Source organism: Pristis pectinata, chromosome 20, assembly GCF_009764475.1.
Source record: "Pristis pectinata isolate sPriPec2 chromosome 20, sPriPec2.1.pri, whole genome shotgun sequence".
Lineage (NCBI taxonomy): Eukaryota > Metazoa > Chordata > Chondrichthyes > Rhinopristiformes > Pristidae > Pristis > Pristis pectinata.
Genome location: NC_067424.1, coordinates 18184153 through 18209950, shown reverse-complemented (window position 1 = coordinate 18209950; position 25798 = coordinate 18184153). Strand labels below are relative to the sequence as shown.

General features: G+C 39.0%; 1 protein-coding gene across 2 annotated transcripts in view; it reads left to right on the top strand.

Annotated features, from left to right (window-relative positions):
• Positions 1-25798, top strand: part of LOC127580786 (copine-8-like) — a 440180-nt gene that overhangs the window by 187639 nt on the left and 226743 nt on the right. For both annotated transcript variants that reach the window (XM_052034666.1, XM_052034665.1), the window contains exon 7: positions 8558-8621. In XM_052034666.1, the coding sequence (XP_051890626.1) occupies positions 8558-8621 (64 nt within the window). The remainder of the gene's footprint in view (positions 1-8557; positions 8622-25798) is intronic.

The window sequence follows — 25798 nt, the reverse complement described above, 5'->3', positions numbered from 1 at the left end:
CTCTGGAGAAGCAAAGGCTGAGGAGGATCTGATAGCAGTATATAAAATAATGAACAAGTCTGGACAGAGTGGATAGTGGGAGGTTGTTCCTGCTGGTGGAGAGGTCGAGGACTGGCTGTCCCAGGTATGAAATACTAAAAGGGGAAGTGATGTGTAGAATAACTTTTGTATTCAGTGTTGGAATCTGGAAAGCACTGTCTTCCGAAGATAGGTTCCATTGTGAGAACGTATCCTTGGGGAAGTTCCCGATCCAGCAATAGTTTGAGTTTTAAAATTCTTACCTTTATTTTCAACTCTGTCTGTAACCCACTCTTCACTATCTCTGAAAGACCTTTGATTCTGGCCTCTCATTCCTTCCCACTTTCAGAGACTCCAACATTGGTCACCATACCTTTAATAGCCTCAGTTCTGGAGTTCCCTTATTATATCTTCCAAATCTCTACTTTTCTCTCCTCCCCTCAGACAATCATTAAACCTTCAAGTGTTTGCTTTTAGACTCCTTAACTCTAACTTGATGACCAAAACTTTGGGCACTTGAACCAATATTCCTGTGTTGTTCAGTATCCGATATCATTTGATGATTTTCCTATGGAAGACTCTCCAGATAAGTTGTCATTTCACTAGAAAGATCAGGACAAAATTATTCTGGAAATTCAAAGAACAATCCCATCAGGTGTTTTATGGGAATGACTTTCAGTCATATTGCTGGGTCAGTGTCTGTTCAGTGATGTGAGTAAATGTTCCATTTCCTGACAATAACTTCCTTCACCTTGAGTACACCATACAATTACTATTGGCTCATCTTTGCAGAGTTCAATCCTTTTGTGAGTGAAAAGCTCAAGCTTTTATAACAGGAGTGTTGATTGTCTGTAGTATTTTACAATGGTGAATGAGTTCCTCTGCCTGGTTTCTATGGTTTGTAAATCTTAAAGGTTTTTTCTTAGATACCAAAATCGATTTCTGAAAACTGATGTGTACAGATTTAATTGGGACAGCGGTGAGTGTTTTCCACAACCAAGACCCGCTCTTAACCAATAAGAATTTTTTATCTTCATCAGAGGAATGTTTATTTTAGTGGTTGAAATTGATCATTACAGCAAGAATCAGTTCTCTGACGTAATATAACCTGATGTTCGATAATTTCACAATGGCTTAAGATGGTCAATCTATTACTAAGATATTGAAGCAGAGAAATAGCATTAATTTGCATGATCAAATTATAACTGCTTAATCATGTGAACTTCTATAAAGCATAGAACAAGCCTTATTAGCAGTGTGGAGGAACAGAGGGATCTTGGGGTCCACATCCATAGATCCCTCAAGGTTGCCACGTAGGTCGATAGGGTTGTTAAGAAGGCATATGGAGTGTTGGCCTTAATCAGTCGGGGTATTGAGTTCAAGAGCCACGAGGTGATTTGCAGCTCTGTAGAACCCTGGTTAGACCACACTTGGAGTATTGTGTTCCGTTCTGGTCGCCTCATTATAGAAAGGATGTGGAAGCTTTAGAGAGGGTGCAGAAGAGATTTACCAGGATGTTGCCTGGATTGGAGAGCATGTCTTATGAGGACAGGTTGAGTGAGTGAGGGCTTTTCTCTTTGGAGAGAAGGAGGATGAGAGGTGACTTGATAGAGGTGTACAAGATGATAAGAGGCATAGATTGAGTGGACAGTCAGAGACTTTTTCCCAGTGTGACAATGGCTAACATGAGAGGGCATAATTTTAAGGTGATTGGAAGAAGGTATAAGGGGGATGTCAAGGGTACGTTTTTTACACAGAGAGCGGTGGGTGCGTGTAACTCACTACCTACAGAGGTTGTGGGGGCAGATACATTAGGGACATTTTAGAGACTCTTACATAGACACATGAATGATAGAAAAATAGGGGGCTGTGTGGGAGGGAAGGGTTAGATAGATCTTGGATCAGGATAAAATGTCGGCACAACATTGTGGGCGGAAGGGCCTGTACTATGCTGTAGTGTTCTATGTAACAAACCACAAGTGACTGAATCTATCAACTGAGATTTAGTTACCCTGGTTCTTCTCTTTTAGAATCGGCAGCAATATTTACATAAGAGTTAATACTAATTAGCACATAAATTTGTAAGCAAGAATTGAGCTAACACCAAGCCTCGTTTATTCAACGTAACGGAACATCCACCAGAATAGTAAGACCTTTATGTGTGTTCAAGTACCTGAGTATTTGCTTTGAGTGTTAATGGGATGGGATTAGGTTCCATTGTCCATGTTAACGACATCCTTGCTGTCTGGAACACACAGTACATTTCTGAGGAAAATTATCCCAGACATTATATTGGTAAGGGTGTTAGAAAGTCTGCAATAAATAATATAGAGCAGCCAGATCTTGGCATCGATGACCAACACCAGTGAACACTGTCTCTTAAACCTGCATGGCTGAACATAGATTCAGTAGCAGGAAGGACCACCATCCCCACTAACCTGCTCCATTTAAACTGATCATTAACTCCTTAGAGGGATGTGCTGGTTAATTTCTATTGGTTGTTGCTACAGATTACAAGGGTTTGGTGCTCTCTATGGTTGATTCAAGTTACAAAAGTTTGTAGGGAGAGGTGCAATATTTAAGATTTCAAGGCTTCTGTTAAATTATGCAGTGAACAGCAGAGGGATTGCACAGCTAGATGGGGGAAATGACTGTCAGCTGCATGCTTTAAACACTCAAGGTATTCAGAGAGCACTTCTTTCACAGACCTTGGCTAGGAACAGTGTATAAAATGTCTGACCCATTATCTGAGCTTTTTTCAGCATTACAAGGGGCCACTAAATGTCCTTGGCAGGTAGGATTAGGGCAGATCCCAAGGCATTGTTTACATATTTTAGGAGCAAGAGAGTAGCTTGGAAAAGAGTAAATGAACAAGGATAAAGGAAGGAAGTTAAGGGTGGAGCCAGAGGAAGTAGGTGAGTTCCTTAATGAATAATTTGCATCAGTATTCACCAAGGAGAAGGGCAGGGATGATGGTGAGATTAGGGAAGAGTATATTGTTATTCTAGGGCATGTTGACATTAAGAAGAAGGAGGTGTAGGGTATTTTGGAAAGCATTAAGGTGCCTAAATTCCCAGGACCTGATGAGATATATCCCAGGATACTGAGGGAAGCAAGAGGGGAGGTTGCTGGGGCCTTGATAGATATCTTTGTATCCTCTTTAGCTATGGACGAGGTGCCAGAAGACTGGATGATAACCAGTGTTGATCCTTTATGAAGGGCAGCAGGGACAAACCAGGAAATTTTAGGTCAGTGAGCCATATATCAGGGCTAGGGAAATTATTGGAGAGGATTCTTAGGACAGGATTTGCTCACATTTAGAATAGTCAGCATGGCTTTGTGCAAGGGAGGTCCTGTCTAATAAATTTGATTGAATTTTTTTGAGGCAGTTATAAAATGATTGATGACGGTAGGGTAGTGGTTGTTGTCAATATGTAAAACAGTTGACAAAGTCCATCATGATTCTGAAGATTACGTCACATGGGATCTATGGTGAGTTGGTAAATTGGATACAAATTTGACTTTGTCATAGAAGACAGAGGGTAGTGGTTGTGGAGTGTTCCTGTGACCGGATGTCTGTGACCAGTGGTCTTCTGCAAGCATCAGTGCTAGGGCCACTGATGTTTATAATACATCTTAGTGATCTGAATGAAAATGTAGGTGGTCTGATAAGTAAGTTTGCAAATGACATGAAAATTGACGGGTTGTGGATAGTAAGAACGGTTGTCAAAGGATAGTTGCCAAAGGATAAGTAAGATAGAGATCAGTTAGAAATTTAGGCAGAGAAATGGCAGATGGATTTGAATCCAAACAAGTGTGAGGTGATGCATTTGAGAGGTCAAGTACAAGAGTATTGATATATACAATATATACAGTAAATGGCAGAACCCTAAGGAGCATTGATATACAGAGGGACCTTTGGGTGCAAATCCATAACTCCCTGAAAGTAGCAACACAAATGGATAAAGGTGGAAAAGAAAGTGTATGACATGCTTGCCTTCATTAGTTGGGGCATTGAGTATAAAAGTTGGCAAGTCATGTTGCAGTTATATAAAACTTTGGTTAGGCCACATTTGAAGTAATGTGTGCAGTTCTGGTTGCCACACTGTAAGAAGGATGTGGAGACTTTGGAGACAGCGCATTAGAGGTTCACCAGGATATTGCCTGGATTGATGTGTATTAGCTGTAAGAACAGTTTGGACAAGCTTGGATTGTTTTTTTCTGGAGCATCAGAGGCTGTGGGGTGACCTGATAGAAGTATATAAAATTATGAGAGGCATAGATAGGGCAGATAGTCAGAATCTTTTTCCCAGGGTGGAACTGTCAAATACTAGAGGTTTAACATGAGAGGGAGAAAGTTTAAAGAAGATTTGAAAGGGAAGTTTTTTTTTACACAGAGAGTGATAGGTGCCTGGAATGCACTGCCAGGGGACATGGTAAATGCAGATATGATAGCAATGTTCAAGATGCATTTGGACAGACACATGAACAGTCAGGGAATAGAGGAAAACGGATCAGGTGCATGCAAATAGGAGTTGATTGGATTGGCATCATGGTCAGCACAGACACGATGGGCCAAAGGGCCTGTTCCTGTGCTGTACTGTTCTACTGTTCTACATTCTATGTTCTGTTCTATGTACTTATAAGTAACCCCACCTTCCAGGGAGCTGGTATCAGTACTATCCTTGTTCTCTTTTCTTGCTGTAAACCACTCATCCCCATTTTCTTACCAGATTCCAGCTCAATGCTCTTCTCTAAGTATGCATGCTGTGACGGTATTTGAAGAATAAGAGTAGATTACTTACAGTCTGAATATTTATACTGCAATGCATCTAAAATGCAAATGCATTCAGGATCCTTGATGAAATGGATCCTGGGTTTCCAATCAATAATTTCCATTTTAAACTTCAGGCAACTATGATAGTGATTTACAGTAGTCAGGAAGTGCCCAAGGGATAGGATTGAGTATAATGGGCCAAACAGAAAGCCTGTTATGCCACACTTACAATAATACAGAGAGCTGAGACTCTATGAATATGAACTCGATTAAAAGTACATCTTAATCATAAGCTTTTTCTTGGTGGTCTTGCAGTGCAAGGCTACTTTTGTAGTTATCTGTAATAAATAAAGTACATTATAATATGATAGTGGTGTGAAAGCAGAGAGCTGGGTAGTTAAGACTTGCATTCTAATGCCAATGCAGCTTGTTAATCAGAACAGAGTCTGGTGTGAAAGGCAGATAGAACATATGAATGAGCCTTGTGTATGAGGATACCCTCTTCCTCCATTGTTTCAACAATGTTCACATTAACAGTTGACCAAGCTATGGCTAGTATATCCCTTAATTGGGTTTAGGAAATTCAGGTGTACCTGTCCCTCACTGGTTAACTCCTGCTGATTCTGGAAAAAAATGAGAGCAAAACATGACAACTGAGTGTTCAGGCTATGAGTTGTATGTGAAATTTTAAGGAGTGCTTATGCCTTGGGTGCAGCAGAGAATATAAATATGAGGTAAGTGACTTGAATGATAAATGTGGTTGGTAGGTGAGTAATGTTGATGTGGAAAGTTGAGCACCACCTATGGATGGTGATACACATCATTTGAGGGTGCATTTCCTGATTTTGACCACCCATGTAAGGTCATTGAAACTTCTGCATTGGAGGCCACCTGCAACTCATGCCTGCTGGTGAATTTAGCAACCCCCTACTCTGCAACTGTGCAAGAATGATAAACTTGCCAAAGCCAGCAAGACTGCCAGCAGCACAGGAACAGAATTGTGGAAGTACCAATGAATTTCACATTGCAAAATATGTTGTTGCTATTTTGGGATAGCAGTAATCCCAGAATTGAGCATTCAGCTCAGAATTGGTGAGCTTCTCTTCAATGGTGGAGAGTGATTTGAGGGTCTAAGACAGTTGTGGTAGAAGTGAAGATCATACTTGTATCTATGTGGGGGACAGAAGTTTGGGTTGGACAATATATCAGTCCAGTTTCCACATAAAGGAACTACTTCATCTTCGCTTATATCTTGAAGTGTGGTTGAAGCTGCACCTGTTCAGAAAGATGTAATTAGTGGAGTTATGATGGGATGATGCCCATCTTTTTTTACTCATCTCTTGGAATCTGTGGGCCACTGGCATGGTCAGGATTTGTCACCCATCCCTAACTGCCTTGCTAACTCCACCCATCCCACGTTGGTTCCTGCTCTACATTGCCTAATTGCAATTCCTCCTCATTATGGGTCCAATTTTAAATTCCAGCAGCAGTGCTTTAAAAGCTGCTTCCTCAGTGCATATCCACCCTTGGAATCAGTGTAATCCCTGCAGGTGGGGCAATCATACAGAGAAATAATCAAATGACATGAACCATCCCAGCCCTCATAATTTTACTCAACACTGACTTTTCATTTAAAATGAATGTCTGCACTGGAGCCAGTATCCTTATATTCAAATGGCATCTTTTCACAAAATCACAAAATTATTAAAATGTAGTAGGAGACCATTTGGCCTGTTGTGTCTGGTAGTGCATTTCAGACCTAAACCATTTGCTGCTTAAGGAAGTTTTTCCACATGTCACTTTTGGAGTATTTTGCCAGCAACCTTCTTTCTATGTTCCTTGGTTCTTGACTCTTCCACCAACAGGAACAATTTTTCTCCATCAATTCTGTCGAAGTCTACCATGGTTTTAAATATTCCTATCATATTCCCTCATAATTTCCTCTGTTCCAACAAAAAATTACCATCTTCTCCAGCCTGCCCACATAACTGAGGTCCACCATCACTGAAATAGAGACAAAAATACTGGAAATATTCAGTAAGTCAGAAGCAATGTTAACATTTCAGACCACTGATGTTCTGATAATGGTCATTGATCTGATACTAGCTCCACTTCTCTCTCCGCAGATGCTGCATGACCTGTTGAGTATTTTTTACATTTTCTGCTTTTATCTCCAATTTCCAGCAATATTGCTTTTCACTCTTCTCTGAAATCACTTAAATAAAATCTCTTCTGCTCCCCCTCTAAAGCCTTTACATCTTTCCTAAATCTTGGTGCCCAGGATTGACCACAGTGCTGTAGCTGAACCAATGCTTTATAAAGATTCATCATGGCTTTCTGTTTGGCATTTTATGCTTCCATTTACCGAGTTCACAATCCTGTATGCTTTTTTAACTACATCCTCAATTCACTCTGTCACTTTTGCCTGAACATATGTAACAATTATTTAGTCAGGAAATTGTTTCAAGTATGTAATTTTCCTGAATGCGGAAAGTTTTAGAAGGAGTACATGCTGGGTATTTTGGATTGGTTGAATTGTTTTGATGTCACACTATGTGAATGTATAATATAATGACCTTTGTCAATTTCTTGGGCTGGAAAATGTTACACTAAATTTGACATTAATGGATAGTACAGGGCAGTGTGCTCCAACTTGACAGTTCGCTGCTGCTTTAGACATGACTTCCATTATTTTGCTGCTGTGGCATGTGTCACACATTTGCTGATACAAGACATGAAATCTCTACCACTGTTGTTACTGTCAGTAAAATTAAGATCTCAAATTTGCAAAATGGACAAGTGCATATCCAGTGCATATATTTTGTTGGCATCATCTTATGCAAGTGAAATCTGACTGTAAACTTCAACATTACAATCAAAATGCAGCTGACAAATTGATATTTAAAATCTATTGTGGATTGTAATGAATACATTTCCTCAGTTTAGTTTTTTTCAGCAAAATCATAGATATCCATTTATATTCTTGTTTATTATTTCAGCAAGAACAAAATATGAAGTAGATCTTCTGCTCATTAGAATAGCAAGGGAACAATGGTCTTATGGATGAATTGCACTTAGCATTTAATATGAAGCTCCAATCTATAAGTATTCTATTGTGCAAAATATGACAATACCCCATATGGCTCTGTTTCAACTACTGGAGTATGAAAACAGACAGAACAGTGACAAGCAATAACGATCTGCTCCAGCCAAAGGTATTCTGAGATATACTTGCTGGCAACTGGAAAATGCCTGCAATGCAGTCAGATCAGGCTAACTTGGCACATCAATATTTCATTATTATCTCTGAAAAGTTTGGATTATTTTCCATTATCACCTTCCATTTTCTTGACAAACATGTGATGGATGCTGCTAAATGCCAGTACAAATGCTAAATGCTTCAACAATACTAGTTTCAGTCAGCAACAAGAGGGGAAATTAAACAACCTGTAGCATGTGAAAATTCTCACTGGAAAATAAACTTTTCTGTAAGATATTTAGCATATTATGTCTTTACAGCATTGATATGTGTTATGCTTTCATTCATTTGCATATTTTAGGAAAAATGTGTTGAAAAGATTGGCCAGAAACAAACTTTATTCTCATGGCTTTTTTTATAATAAATATTACAAATAGATATTTATCAATCCTCATTCTGCACGATATTTGTCAGTTTATTCTGATGATTCTTTGTTTACATCTATGAAGGATCTGAAAGTAATTGGAAAATTAAAACAAAAATTTTTTATTGTCTCTTCTCAGCGGAATCCCAGGGAAGAAATGTGGAACAATTATTCTGTCAGCTGAAGAACTTGGCAATTGTCGGGTAAGTAAAAGCTTTCATTATAACACTGGGAAATAAGGTTGGAAAGTACCTTTTGGGTGCCATAAATCTTTACTTTTGTGCATGTTGTCACACTGCATTTCATTGTTTGTAAAACAATGAGCCTGTTTTTACTTGTTGCTTGTCCTTTTTTCATCTGAGAGTTAGATAGTCAGGAGTCAAATATTACAGGGAAAGCACTTCACCCTCGTCTGGTGATCCTCAAGGCCACTGTACTGATGCAATTTTCAGGCAGTTTTGTTAACAAAAGTGGCTGCTTAACAGAGTGGTGGATGCAGAAACCCTTGTCACAATTAAAACATTCCTTAGATAATCTCTTGATGTACTATAAACTACAAGGCTGCAGAGAAGAGCTGGGAAGAGAGATTAGATTGAATGGTTCTTTGATGACTAGTTTTGTTACAAAGAGTTAAAATGGTCTCTCTCTGAACCATACATTTCTATGATTCGATTTTTGAGCTGTTATTCCTATTTTGGACAGCTTGTCTCCTAAATGTACAAAATGATGGTGTTGCTCATTGAAGAGCCATGTTTAGAATTTTCAGGTACAAGTGGGCAGCCTTCACAATGCACATGTGACCTAACAAGCTGGCCAAATACTTGGGTGTTCATTCAAGAAAAGCCTAGTTATTTTTGTAAAGGTGAGTTTTTGTGTAGACTGCAGTTGCATGAATGTTCATCCTGAAATATGATAAATACAAACCTTGTTGGTCCTTACTTGCACTCATTCCACACCCCATCTCCAGCACCACAAGATTTCATCTGCCCATAGGCTCAATGGGGGAGACAGCTGAGTTATCCATCTTGCATTGCTGCTGAGATGCAGTGAGATGTCTTATTGACACCCATAACTTGCCAGTGGTATTGAACTGAGGCCTGAACCAAAAATGGTTTGGTTGTCTTGAGAGGATCTTGAGTCACTTTGCCAATTTGGAATCAACTTAAGGCAAAAGACAAAATATATTTTTGGTATCCATTCAAGAGTTTTATTTCAATTAAGCCACATTTTTGAAGCAACAGCATTACTTTTCTGACAAGCCATTCAATCAGTTTAAGTTAGTTGCACCTATTGTATTAAATGGGAATAAAAGTGAAAACCATGGACTTCTTAACAAATACAGAGGCTTATTGCATCCAGAAGCATTGCTCTCAGCTTGAATATACACAACAACTGAGCTTCCACAGCCCTCTGAAGTAGAGATTCCAAAGAGTTACAAATCTCTGTATAAAGAAGTTCCTCGTTTTTGTGCTAAATGACTAAATCCTGACACTATGCCCTCCAGTTGTGGGCTACCTCATCAGACAAAACTGCTTTTTGGCATTCAACATATCAATCCCTTTCAGAAGTTTGTATTTCTCAATGAAATCACCTTTCATGTGGATGAGTCCTGCAAGCAGATTTAGAGGGAGTTGGTAAGTGGGCTGTGGTGCTCAGTTCCAAGTGAAGAAGGAAAACACTGGAAGAGGAGGAGAGGTTAAGATTGACTATGAGACTCCTTTTATTGACTTTGGTATGGAGCGGTTGTCTGGTTGATAGTAGGATCAGTTTTGCTTGATGATGGAGATAAAGACTTTATGTGGCTTCCATCAGAAAAAGGTAAGTTTCTTCAGCAATTGCAGGAGTGTTTTTCTCACTTACATTTTCAGTATATCTGGCAAGTTATGGCATTCCTATCTGTTCTATCTGGAAAAGTTCCTGATTTTTTAGATTCCAAGTGAAAATAAATCTCGTATTCTAAAGCAATAATATTCAAGGTTCCTTCTAACAATGGATGGACAGTTCATTGGCTAGAATTTCCACCCACACCCATCATTGACCTGTGTGGCAAGAAAAAAACACAACTTCTGCATATCTGCTGTTGCCAGCTTATGCTCCTAACCTTGGTGGTGAAGCTCTCCATTGAAGCAGGACCTTGTATGATGTAATGCCATTATGTAGAGTGATGGAGAGAGCAGAGTAAGCACCATCTGTGAACAGCTGGAAATAACATTGACAGCTGGCTAAGCTACTCCTCCTGGCTCAGTCACCTTTCAAACTAGTTGTCCAATTGGTGGATGTTGGGGAGTTGGAGGCGAGAAGATGGCCATAGAATAATTGTGGTGGGAGGCAAGACAGCTATTTGGTATCAGAGTGGCTGAGGAGGAGACTATCAGATACAGGGATTGGGCAAACAATCAGAGGGGATGTTGAGTAAAGACTCAAAAAGGGAGTTGGGAGAGAATCAAAGCGGGATCGGGCAGGCAATCGGGGGTGATGGGGAGAAAATTGGAAGGGAAGTTAGGGAGTAAATCAAAGGAGGACTGAGGAGAGAATCAGAAGGGGAGCTGGTGAAACAATCAAAGGGGGATTGGGGAGAGAATGAGAAAGGGGATGGGAGAGGGAGTTGGGGGAGAATTAGTGGGAATGATGGGCAGGGCTGGAGAGATTGGGCAAACAATCAGGGGACTTTGGGTAAAGAATCAGAGATAGGGTTGGGAGAGAATCATATGGGGATTGGGGAGTGAATCAGAGGAGTTGATGGGAAGAGAAAAAGTGGGAATGTTGGAAAGGGAATCAAAGGAAGTTGGAGAGAATCAAAGGTGATTATTGTGCAATCACGTGTTGGGAAATGGGAGTCTAGCAGTGTGAGGAATTAGAACAGCTGGGAGGTTGGGAGTGAGGAGAATCAGGCGAAAGAGAAACTGAAAGTGTGAGGGAGTGGAAGGCCGGCATTAAGGGGGAATCAGGGTAGAAGGACATGAGGAGTCGGGGGCGAGTGGGAGGCATGCATTATACGGAACAGATGCATGGAGAGGCTGTCACCTTTTGGGATTGAGAGAGCGTGGGCGTGGGGTCAGTAGTGTAGGGGATAAGGAGAAATGGAGGCTGGAAATTTGGTAGAACATGGGAATGGAAGGCCAGAAGTATTGTGGTTCAGTAGGCTGGTGTTGGGGTCTTCACAGCATCCAGGCTGATTACAGAGTAGCAGGGTCAACAGCAAACTGAAACGTGTTGGGGGTGGTAATGATTTTAATGTGGTATCAGGCTGGGGGTGGAGCTGATGAGAATACACAAGAATGTCGTTAACTACTTCCCTTCCAGGTGTTGCAGTATGAAAACCTATTGTCTTGGGCATTCCCAATGATTGGCACCCTCAGGATAATGTGGTCCAAGTCCTCCTGCAATGCCCCAAAATGTGTATTGCACAGGTAAAAGATTTACAGCCTGTGTATCTGATGAGAAAGCAAGGGTGATGACTGTCTGGAAATGCCTGGTTGAATTTTGTGGCCCTACAAACCAACCCAGAAATTGCTATAAACATGCTTCAGACGAGAGAACAAGATCAATTTTCAACTGCACAATGTTGCAAAAACTTGCAATTTGCAGCTGAATTTCTAGGCTGTTCTGTTTCACAAGTTTATAAGGGAGAAATGGCCTTGGTATTATCCAGATATGATGTGCTATTCAGATTGGAAATTAATCATTCACTTTCCAAATATCCTTGGTTGTCAATAGCTTGAGGGAATACAAGACCAATTAACAATTAATACTTCAGATTAGTTATATTTGTTATTTTATCCATTAGAGAGTTTGCTTATTGTAGTAAAATCTTGTGCAGCTGGTACTGTACAGTAGCAACGCTGTCATTTACTGGATAAATGTAGAAAATTGCCAGAGTATGTCTTGTCCTTAAGACCAAGGCAAATCCAACTTAACCAGTTACCACCCTATTAGCCCGTTATGGGAAGTTTGCCTGCACTGTTACCTTATCACCAACTATCAGAAGTATGTCAGCTAATGCTGGTTTTGGGTTCTTATGTGATTCAATCTCGCTTACATCCTTCATCTAAGTTGGGGCATGAGTACGGAACCAAGAGGGTTTTGGTAAAACCAAAGTCAGTGGGGAATAAATTACAGTTGCTTGGGCCAAACTGGAACTCCCTCCCCTCTGTCACTAAAGTGAAATACCCAGGTATTGTGGTCATGTCAATGATAATAATATCCTATGGATGAACCTTCTTCCAATAGCCCCCCCCCCCAAAAATGCACATAAGGTAGCAATTAATTTAAAAGAGATAGTTGGAGTGACAATGAGACATCTTGACTTTTTTTTATTGATTTGATATTTATTTCTGTGTGCTCAACTGCTCCACAGAGTTAATGGTAAATTTTAAGTGGTGCCAGAAAACAGAACAGTTCGCTCTTATACACTCCATCTAATTTCCATTACAGTGAAGTGATATTGGGTTTATAATGGACACTCAATTCATTATCACTGACAGTCAAAATTACCCCATAATATTTTACATATTGCACTATGATTAAAGACATCAGAATGTTTCTGGAATTTTAAATTGTATCTCCAGATATATGGAAGATAAATTCTGAAAAGAAAATACACAAAGAAGATAAATGAGAGGTTTACACCTCCTTGACCAGATGCCTCAAATTTCTATTATTTGTTTCTCTCTCCCTGACAACTACAAATTACTGAGGTTTAATGCATATGGGAGAATTTGAACTTCTGCAGGGGTAGCCTGTCAACAAGTACCCATGGCCAATAATCCTGTATGCTTTCCACCTGAAACGAAGAGAAAGAGAAACTGACCAGCTGTAACAAGGTGAAGATTGGATGGCCAGAAGGCTACTTGTTCACAGTCCATTAATTCAATGGTAGGAACAATCAGTTTGGTCCTGTTGTGCAGGGAGCTGAGGGAATAAGAAGCACAGAAATTTTTGGAAAAAAAAGACTTGCACAATCTCAGAATCTCCTGAAATCTGCAGAGAGTAGTGGACTCTGCCCAATACATCACATTGGTGGTATCTACAGGAGGCACTGCCTCAAGAAGGCAACATCCGTCATCAAAGATCCCCACCATCCAGGTTATGCCGTCTTCTCACAACTACCATTGGGCAGGAGGTACAGAAACCTGAAGTCCCACGCCACCAGGTTCAAAACCAGCTACTTCCCTTCAACCATTTTGTTCTTGAACAAACCAGCAAAACCCTAATCACCAGAGTTCAGCAACGCTATGACCACTTTGATCACTTTGCACTGAAATGAACCTTTTTTAATTCTAATTGTGCTCTTTCTTCTAAAAACTGTGCTTAATTTATGTTTATGTTTTTCTTGTGAATGCTGCTTATATGATGCTATGTTCCTGTGATGCTGCTGCAAGTAAGTTTTTCATTGCACCCGTGCAAACATGTACTTGTGCATATGACAATAAACTCGACCTTGACTTTGACCATAAAGCATTTTGGGAGATTCAATGAAATTCTTTTGAAGTATCATCATTGGTCATGTGAGAAGCATAACAGTCAATTGGCATGCAGTGAACCTCCACAAAATATGGTCCAGTTAATTTGTTTTAAGTGATGTTGATTGAGGGATAAATACTGGCCAGGAAGATGGCTAACAGAGAAGCACACAATTTTCCTTTAAAGACCTCCACTTCTTGCCTATTGGGTTAAAAACAGTTCTGAGATGCCAGTAAAGGTCCATGCACGTCTCAGAACCCCAGATAGCATATAATTGAGGCTCCCATCCAAGTCAGTGAAGGACTTTAATTATCCAGCAGAAACAGCCAAGTTAAACCTGCTATTGGGAGAAACTGGCACAAAATATAAATCATTCCATTTCACTTCTGTTTCCCTTTGCTCTTGCTTAAGGTTTCTCCTGTAATCACAGTTGATCCCTCGCTGATTTTCTAGAAGAAGTTGATGCCTGAATAAATAGTCATGAAGATGGCATGACCTATCAGTGGAACAGAAAGTGTGAATAGTAATTAAACCTGAAGTGACTGCTGCTTATTTTAGAGTATTCGATATTGGAATCTAACAAAATAGAACATATCTGGGTGTTGCTCAAACTGTGGCAAGCTGCTTGCAGAGTGGAGAGAAGCCAAGAAGTTAAAGTTTTTGGCCAAGAAATTATAATGCACCCAGGCAGTGGGACTGTCTTAGTCATTGCCCTCTGAACAAACCTTAGATGTGGTAGAATGTCAGGTACAACTGACAAGGTGCTTTTCTCCTCACCAATATTTTTTTTCCGCATGAGGCGCCTGCTTCCTTACCTTTGACCGATCCCCTGTTGGATCTGCTCTCCCCTCCTCCGCTGCATCTGCCTGAGACTATCTCTTACCTGCATCCACCTATCACCATCTTGTGCCCACCCTGCCTCCCCTCTTTTGTCCACCTATCACTGCTCTGTTTCTCCCCCCTATATATTGGACTTTCCCTTTTCCTATCTTCAGTCCTGAAGAAGGGTCTTAACCTGAAATGTTGACTGTCTGTTTTTCTCCATGGATGCTGCCTGGCCTGCTGAGTTCCTCCAGCATCTTGTTTTTTCACAGAGTACCTTGGTCCCCTGTTCAGAGTCCTAGTTGAAAGGTGGTGTGGGGAATGCTGGCAGCCACAAGCCTAATGAGGCCTGACATGTGGCTGGTGAATGGCTGGCACCAGAGAATGATGCTTATAGATGATGGGTGGCTTCAGAGACTGGCACTGATGGATGGGTAGGTGGTTGGCACTAGAAGCTGAGACTGAATGATTTGGTGAGCAGCACTGGAGACTGGTACTGGTGGTTGATTGAGTAGTTGCCATCAGAGACTGGCCCTGGATGTTTAGGTGTGTGAGTGGCATCATTCACTCACAATTTTTGGATGGTTGGGTGGGTGGCATTGTAGACTTAACACTGAATAGTTGTGGGGAGAATGTGCATTGGAGAATAGCACTGGTTTATTGTTGGAGTGTGGCATCAGAGACTGCATTGGCAGTTGTTTGATTGGATGCCATCAGAGACTAGTACTGATGAATGATTAGTATTAATGGGGAAGGAGGTGATCATCAGAGCCCAAACCTGATGATTGGAAGAGAGTATTCATTAGAAGCTGGTCTGAATGGTCAGGGACTGGATTGGAAGGAGTCTGGCTGTGATGGATGGAAGGAAGGGAAGATGGGACAGTGGGGGTGACATTTGAGGGTTACAGCAGGTTAGCATTTTGGGTCTGGGTGATGGGGAATCACAAGAACCAGTGGACTGATGGTAGTGTAAGGGTTATAGATGCAGTGTGGAATGAGGTGTGTGGGCCCAAGGGATGAAAAGTAAATAACTGATTCGCCTACAAGAGTTCCCAAGCAGGTACTAAACTTGGAAGACCAGATTGTCCCATAAGTGACCAATGGTTGTTGCTCCCAGGATGATTTGGTCCAAGTTCCCAAAGCAGTTTTACACAGGAATGATGACACACTGCGTTCTCCCAATGAGAAATCACATTGAGGTGCAAGTGTGGCTTGATCTTGGAAGATGCTGCAGATACCGGAATGTGGGGCAAGATGCCAACTGCTAGAGGAACTCAGCCGGCTTGAGGGGCCAAATGGCCTACTCCAGCTCCCATTTTGCGTATTCTTACGCGTGTTCAAATGTAATTTCCAGACTAATGTGGAACAACCCAAACATGATTGTAACTGTATTTCACTCCAGGAAGAATTAGATTTTCAATCTCGTAGCATGGGAGGAAAAAGAGCAATTGAATTTCCAGGCACATTGGTACAAAATTTGATTTGTCTTAAAATCCAACCCACTTCAATTTGAAGCCTTGTAATTTAATGTGGAATTTAGCCCAGTTATCAGCTGTTGGTAATGACTGAATGTGTTCCGAGTAAATAAGAACTGTACCATCATGTTTCGTTATTTAAAAATGAATTATGGTCACTAAAGGTGGAATCCTTTTGCCTTGGCATGCCTCCCTTTTAGGACGTGAAGCAGTGAAAGACTCTGCAGATATACTCTCCTGCATCCCATGAAATCTCAGCAAAGAATGGGTTTAAATTAAAAAAAAGCACAGAAAGAAATGGCTTCCAAATGGTTTGTAAATAGACTAAATGCACACACCAGCACTGGGAAACAGGTGTTCTCTGTGGGGATGTGCTTGACTGACGTTGCAGGAACAGTTTCCCTACAATAATTTGGATAGCAAATTGTTGATCCATAAAGGCTCCAGAGGGGCTCTGAAGTTTCATTTTCCAGCTTTGTTATATATTTATTTAAATAGGAAAAGGGGTAGTAAATAATCAAATTATTTATAGCTTGTTTTTCACTTGCGTCAAAATGTTCTCCAGCTATAAATTTGGAAAATATTATTCTTAATTTGTAACGGACAAGGGAGATATTTTTTCTCTGTCCTACAATAGATTAGAAAGTACACAATGACTTTAAACATTAATGGAATGTAGTGCACTCCAGGATATTGATCTGAGTCACGAAATGTGTAAATGAGTAGGAGTTGTACATTTCATATAAAGTAATGCAAGACCAAAGTGCCTTAAACCTGCTACCAAGTACTGATTTAATGCAGTAGTCTAACATCACTGACATTAACCCTTGAAAACTATGATAATCTCTTTGTATCACTGAGTCACCACAGAAAACTATTTATATATTTCACAGGAAGCAAAAATTGATTTTTTTTGGAAATATGATAGAGGCTTACAGTTTTAAGAATGTTCATTATTAGTAAGTTATTTTTATGACATAATTGGATGCTAATGGTCCTTTGCTTGTAAATATCAACCTTCATTTTCCATTTATAAATGTTTTAAATTGAAATGGTATTATCTTGAATATCCCTGAATTCCACCTGGTTTTCAACATTTGAAAATCCTTATTTTCCCCAATTAAGTCAGTGGGTAATTTCATTGGATTGATTCCAAATCATAAAAATACAAATGCTCTTCTTTTGGCTTGGACAGCAGCATCCCCCTCTCTGAATCAGAAGGCTGTTCCAGTCCAAAGATCTAATCACAGAAATGTTTTGCTGCAATACTGAGACAGCAGTGCACTATCAAGAAAAACATTAAACCAAGGTCCCAGGTGGGTATAAAAGATTTCATGGCACTGGTTCAAAGAAGATCAAGGGCTTTATTACCAGTATCCTGGCCAATATTTATCACTAAAGCAACATCATTGAAAAAGCTTATCTGGGCAGTACCATATTGTTATTTGTGGGAGCTTACTATCTGGAATTTGACAACTGTTTTCCTGTATTGGAAAAGTGACTACACTTCAGAAATACTTCATTGACCACAAAGCACTTTGATGGCCTGGAGTTCATGAAAGGCACTATATAAATGCAAACCTTTCATTGTACATCATGCTACACTTTTTGATCTCTGCCATAACTGTGATGTCTGCTCAAATTAACTAAAGAGAGGAATATTCTTCCACTTTGACATCCCTGATCATTATTTATTGTATTCTATGCCCAACACATTGATGCAATCATGAAGAAGGCACACCAGCAGCTCTGCTTCGTTAGGAGTCTGAGGAGGTTCAGTATGTCACCAAAGACTCTTGCAAATTTCTATAGATGTACGGCAGAGAGCATTCTGACTGGTTGCATCACAGTCTGGTATGGAGGCTCCAATAAGCAGGATCGTAAGAGACTGCAGGGGGTTGTAGACTCAGCCAGCTCCATCACGGGCACAACCCTCCCCACCACCAAGGACATCTTCAAGAAGCGGTGCCTCAAGAATGTGGCATCACTAAGGACCCTCACTATCTGGGTCATGCCCTCTTCTCGTTACTATGATCAGGGAAGAGGTACAGGAGCCTGAAGACTCACACTCAACGATTCAGAAACAGCTTCTTCCCCTCCACCATGAGATTTCTGAAGATCTATGAACCCATAAACACTACATCATTATTCCTTTTTTTGCACTATTTATTTATTTTGTAACTTAAAGTAATTTTATGTCTTTGCACTGTACTGCTGTCGCAACACAACAAATTCCACGTCATAAGACAGCAATAATAAATCTGATTCCGATTCTGTAAGACCTGTGATTTACAAACAATAGTTGAATTACATAGAGTGTTCCATTTGGCCCAATGAGCTGTGTTGTTGTTTATATTCCAGAGATGGTAAGGTAGGATTGATCTGTGATTTGGATCAGGGGTGGAAATCTCGATGAGACAGATGTCCAGGTTTGCAACTGAAATGTGGCTAATTAGTGGGATACTGGGGCCTTTCAGCACACACACATGCTGTAGAGGAATGCAAACGGAACTAATATACCTTACAATAGTTTGTCTTAACTGAAATTTTTAAAATAATTGTTCAATGGCAATAAAAAAAGTGATAGGTGATGTGCAATAACAAAAATGGTCTACAAGAGTATGTGTATTTCTACCATTTGCTGATTGGGTTAATCAAGAAGTATATGGATGAAAGCATCTGCAGTGTGTTTATAAATGTTCTGCACTGCAGTATTCACTAAGTTCCCCAGTAGATTATACTATCTTTCATGAAAAGCAACCTTTGATTTATGGAGAAATTGCAAAAACTCCCAACAAATTTATTTTCTCGACCTTTTTGCAATGATAAATAAAATAAATATAAGATATGCAGACTAATTTTGGCAAATGGCCTGCACAGTATATTTTACATGTATTTTTATTCTTCACTAATATTTTACAGCTCCTGCTTAATGGTGAATTCTTCTGTATTGCAATTTCTCAAAAATAGAGTGCATGATAATCTGACAAAATTAGTACAAAGAAAGATTAATGTTGTCATATTCAGTTTGGTTATTAAACATAATTTAAAATAGAGTTCAGTTGATTAAAGTTGGTTTAATTCTAAACTAGTTTAAACAGTTAAATGTTGAAATGGTAATATGGACAGTTTTCTCAAAGCTTTATTTTTGTTCCATTAACATGCTCTGTTAACATGGACATTACTTATTATTAAAGTATTCAGAGATTCATAACCTAAGTCAAGATCTGACAGTGATCAATGAGATCACGTGAAGGCTGTTGGCTGAATGCTGTGTCAAGGGTTTATGCTGGAACCTGAGGCCCATTGCAAGTGGCTAGATATAGGACACAACTATTCTCTCACTCAAGATAGTGTGCTTTCATGTTTCATATTTCATTATAGCATAGAAGGAAGCTATTCAGGCCATCGAGGCAATGCTGGCTGTCAGAATATCCCTAATTTATTTCCCTGTGAACTGTTCTCTCAAGCATGCCAATAACCTCCTCCCCTCACTCAATTCTCCCACTATTTTCCTACTCTAGTGGAAATTTACAGTAGCTAATTAACCTTCCAACCAGTACATCTTTGTGGTGTGGGAGAAAACTGGAAGGCCCAGGGAAACCCATGGATCACAGGAGGAAGATGCAAACTCCATACAAATTGCACTGGAAGGAAGAACTGAATCCACCTTTCTGGAGCTGTGAGGCATGAGTTTTGCTAGCTGCACCACAGTGCCACTTCCTACTGGTCATGATGTGGGGAATTCCAAAACTGTCAATGTACATTTAAAATATCCTTGAGGGAATAAATAGTAATAATACATTTATAAAGAATTACAATAACAAAACAATTATGTCACAGACCACCAATTCAGAGTTTGGACGAGATCCACAGATGTCTAGAAATGTTTACAATGCCGCTGTAGAATTTTAATTCAGTTAATTAATCAGGAATTGAAAAATTAGTATCGATAATGGTGATTGCAAAGTTGCCGAATTGTTATAAAAACATATATGTTTACTAATATTCTTTAAGGAAGGTTATTTTCCATCTCTCCCTAATCAAGCCTTAATGTGATTGGCTGTTATGTGCCCTCTAATATGATTCAGCAAGCCACTTAGTTCAAGGCCAATTAGGATATGCAATAAATGGTGAATTTATCAGTGCCACCCACATCCCTTAAAACAAGTAAGTAATTAATATTGAAGAAAAGTGCATGAGGAGATACATATTTGTGGCCAATTTTCATCACAATTATTATTGGAAAAAAATGCAAACAAAAATCATATGAGAATTTCTAGGCCCAAATTCAACAAAGGGATTATGGGAAAACCCAATCTAATTTTATTAGATTAACAGGGTTTAGGATAAATTCCCTCACAGAAGGACTGGAGCATGATTTTGTTCTGCTCCCTGTGCATTTATTGTTCACGATACACTTCAATTCAGCCAGACTGTGGAGTGCCAAAGGATGGGTGAGGCAGTTGTTTTTGATTACAAGTCATTATAACTTGACAAGGTAAATGTTGAGATGTTTCCACTAGTGGGAAAGTCACAAACAAGTGTTCTTGGCTACAAAATAAGGGGCCAGTCATTTAAAACTGAGCTGCATATAAACTTCTCTCAGATGATAGTGAATCTCTGGAATTCTCTACCCCTTAGTGTAGGTACATTTAAGGTGGAGATAGATAAATATTTGATAGTGGGGAATTAAGTATTATTCGTAACTGGCAGAAAAGAAAAGCTGAGGGTAGCATAGATCTGCCACGATTATATAGAATGATGGGGCAGGCCTGAGGGAGCAAGTGTTTCTATTGTCTTGTGTTTTCTTGAGTTAGAATTTTTTTCAAGTAAGAAAAGTGGACCAGGAAAGTGATATTTTTTTTGGGGGGTGGGGGGAAGGTGTTATTTGATGGTCAGTAAAACTGGGTGGATGGGAACTCTTATTGAAAGTAAAAGAGTTTGAAATTTAATTTTTCAGTGAAACATAATTGGGCCATCACTTTTGTTATCAACTTTAAAAGGCTGTGACAAGAGCAGAAACTGAGTCAATTGGAGACATTGTACAGCATTGGATGGACAATAAGTTAGAAAGAGAAGCATAATATGAAGACAAAAAAGTGTCAATAGTAAAAATATGTTTTAAAGAGCATCATAACTTAAATCTCAGTGTGGCAATGAATGGGCCAAGAGAAATCATTTCATTGAATCTGGCAATAATCCAAACATTAAGACGCATTGACTGAGGAAACAAACTGTGCAGCAAATGCTAACTTAGATGAAACATTTAAAATGGTTATTAATAGATTCTTGATGTAACAAGAGATAAATGATATGGGAGTGATCTCACAGTACGATCATCATTGCTTTATGTTCTGAAATTCATGTGTAAATGCATCTTTCAGCTGATACCATCCATGCCTACGTTTAAAAATTAAAACAAAAAGCAATCTGAACCATTAAGAGGGTATTATCTTTATTCAAAATACATTCAGTAAACATTAATGGAGAAAATGTTACAGAGAACTAATGGGGTAAAATTTCACTGCACAATATTAAGAACAAGTGTTCTTGTATGAAGTTCATTTGACTGCTATTTAAACAGGCTGATGTTAGACAGTTTCTTCAATTCAGCCTCAATCCAAACAAAACAGCTAATTTTGAGCTCCTTTACATTTTTGACAATAACATTACATCTGTTTATTTCACATAGCACATCTGACCAATGCTCATCATTTTTATCATGACACTGATGCAACAATCATGCACTTCAATATGATTTGTATCATTACTTTGTATTAGTTTACAAAAAAACCAAACAGGTTTGTCAGATATGGCACATATTAAGATGGTATCCCACAGTGTACGTCTCATTAGTCACTTCCACCACCAGGTACAAAGTCTCTCTTAATAAGATGACACGTTGCATGGAGCTGTTTCACGATCTTTGTTAAAAATACTGCAACAATGGTACAGTGTGATAATAAAGCCTATATGTTGAACATTTTTAATCACTGAAAAATATTTTAGTGATAAGAAGACATTGAAGTTAAATGAAGACTTCCGTTTCTTGAAAGTGAAGCTAATTATAAAGATATTTGCTGAGTTGTTAGGTATGAAATCCAGTTGGATCCAGCCCAAGATTGTACACAGAAGGTTGTAAATGTTGACATCGAATATAAGCTGTTTAAACACATCCTATGCTTACTAATTGCAAATCTAATTTAGACAATCTTCTTGCAGCTGCATTTAGAATGTGTATATTTTCCCTTGGCTGTGCCAGTAACACTTCAAAAATGTTGCCTCTCCATACAGTTTTGAGCTGATTGCTTTTAAATGCAAACTTTAATTGTAGAACACCTACGTATTCTTAATGCAATACTGTCAACCAGTAATCTGCATTTGTCAGGTGGTCACTTTAATTAAATCTCCATCACAAAGGAGCAGTTAATTTTAGTCACTCATTTAGCTTTAATGTTATTCTGCTGTTTCAAGACTTTTCAATGAATAAAATCACCTCACCTTTAAGAGCATAATACCGGCCTTACAATTCTTGCATATTTTGCAACAGTTTACAGTTTAGCATTCAAGAAGCTAAAATAATGAATGTACTCATTCACTCTTTTTTTCAAAAGTGTTGCTCTCTCCAAAACGTCTGAGTATAAAACTCGGTGTGGCCTAAACAAACATATCAAAAAACTGCAGGTAATAGAAGTTTGAAATTAGAACTTAAAATACTGAAAGCAGCAACTGGGGAGAAAAGCAAAATTAACATTTCAGTCCAATGATCTTTCAGAATTGTTGAAATGTTAATTCTTGAATCATGACTAGGTTTCTCTCTTTGTCGATTCTATCTGACCTGATAACGATTTTCAACACTTTTTTGCTTTTATTTCCAAATAAAAATTACATTGTTATGACTAAACAAAATTGGAAGTACTAGACACAGAAAGGCCAAACTCCATCAAGACTTCTTCTACCATCCATGGAAAACAGCAACAATGGAATTGTTAATTGATTATATAAATCAGTCGCTATCCATTGATCAGTAGCAGGCCAAGATTTTTGTTTGTTAGTTGCATGGCATTTTAGAGTCGATTTTACAAAGTTATGCCCTGTGACAGACACTGTTATAATAATCAGGATCTTCCATTAATAACCATAAATTACTTATATAAAAGCCTTGAAGTCCATGGTAGGATTTCCAGTAAATGAAACTATGTGCCTGTGATGCTGCTACAAGTAAGTGTTTCATTGCACCTGTGCATACATGTGCTTGTGCATATGACAATAAACTTGACTTTGACTTTAAGCCTGCAAAGCTCCGGTGAGAAATGTGAATTTATAAAATATAAATGTACGTGTGTGTTTAGACAAATTACATTGATCTTGCATGTTTTAAAAACTAGTACTGAGTGGCACCTTTTATATTTTTACTTTGTTAGGATTGATGTCTTACAGGTCAATACAATTCCATGCAGGTACAGCATGCAAGTTATTGTCTGCACAGTTCCTGACCCCCATTTCATTATTAAGAGGACACATCTCTAACCTAATAATAAAAGATCAGCATTTTTGTAACTTGCTGCGTATAAGGTGAAACTACATGTCAGAATTATTTAAATATAAACTCCATGATTTAAAATTGAATTTCTCATTGCTGGAAGGGAAATTCAAAATGAAGATATTAATAACCACACTATGTTTTAATTAAGATAATTAGAACCAAGTTTCTTTTAAAGTTCAGTTGGCTAAAAAAAAATCAAAGCATTTTATTTGTACAGAATATGACAACAAAAGCAAATGAAAGTATGGCTACTCCATCAGTTTCAGTGAGTGTATTGAGTAAGCCATGCAGTCAGGAAGTTCCTGATGGCACCAACCACTCAGGAATCTGAGCCTCACATCATCAGCCTCCCATGGAAGGTTTAAAGACATGAATCAGTGCAATTGTAATTTCTTCTTGGGTTCTGATGCCAAGTGCTGCAGGCCTCCTGCATTCTTATTGTCAGTCTTCTGCAGAAAGTGTAATCAAGGGATTAAACAGTACTCTGAGATATTGTTCCTTCCTTAATTGGTTTGCCAAGAAAGTCGTCCACCATTGGTAGCACTTTATGAATTATGTAATAAGGACAGGAAGTTGCTTACGTCTCCAAAATTCAGTTCCATGTTTCAGTAGCATTGAGCTTTAGAGGCAGTGTTCACTGCACTGCTGCTCCAAAAAGGTTTTTAGCACTATTGACGGGGAATGAAATTTAGGGCAATTTTTGCCCAATTTCTGCTGAAAATGGCAAGTGAATGTTAAAAGCTATACTGAAAGCTTCAGACACCCACGTTACTTACATCCATTCTCCATGGAAGTTACACCAATAGCAGCTTCAGTGGGAAACTCTGAGAACTCTCATGCAGGTACCCCTCCAAGCCAAACTTTCAAATTGCTGTCACTGGTATAACTTAAGCACAATGCATTCCTATGGAAATATTGGCCCATTACATTTGATTTAAATGTACTTGTACAGGGTATTTGTAAAATTGAGCTGAACAAAATGTGATTTTAGGTTCAACAACAATTATTATTTGTATCTCATTTATAACGTAGACAAATATCCCAGATCACTTCACAGAGGGATGAGGGGAATTAACTGACATTAATACAGTTGACATTGAAAGAGCTGACCAAAAGATTAATCAATGCAGTTGTGGAGTAAATTTGTTTTATTTTTGATTGTAGCTCCAAGTGCGTGGGAGAGTATTAGTTCGAAGCAAAATCATGTGGAAGCTGAAAATCTGACGTTAAACAGAACATGTTGATTTAATGAATTAGTCCATTGTCTTCAATGAAAGGTCATTCTGCTGGATGTTCACCAAAAATAAGTGTTTTGATAAAACGTTTTGATGGGGGAAAGTTGAGAGTTTATCAGCATCTTGAAAGTCAGTGATTGGATTTTACTATATATTGGTGGTAGTGATGTTAACACTTCAAAGGCTGTTGGGTATAAATCCAGTCTTAGAACCAGGATTGTTACCTGTGTTTTGATTTGTAGTTCTTGTTGACAGCCAGACCACAAGGGTTCAGTAAAGGGAAGAGACTGCTAAATTCAAACAAACATATCACTGTGTAGACTGATTACTCTATTTTCTTTCCTTGGACTAGTTAAAGTCTATCATCTTTGTGCCTCTGTATGATTCCTCATGCCTTTCGTTTTAAAACTGCATTTAAAAGTCCCTTTGGTTCCTTGCTGTGTGCTGGCATATAAAGCTTGGTCAATTTTTATGTGCGAAGGTCAGAGAGCTGCCTTTATAGCACAGCCGCCTGAGCCCCATAATGTCGGCTTTCTTTGAGGTAAATGCATTCTTGTGACCAGCCTGGTTGAAAAAGGCAATAAAACTGATGAGAACAATGTGTCTTAACCATAGCAACCCACTAATAAAGCTGGAAGGACAGGAGCAAGGGATCACAGCAGCAAGCTGCTGTTGCTTATGGGGAAATTCAGGCTCATGGTACTACTTCTCCCTGCTTATGAAACCGCTGCAGCTTGTACGCTTGTTCCAGTTGGTGGAATGCTGTGGGGAAATCAATCATTAGACAGTAAAAAGGATTATTGGATATGATCTCTGGATGTTGAGCAATGTTGGTG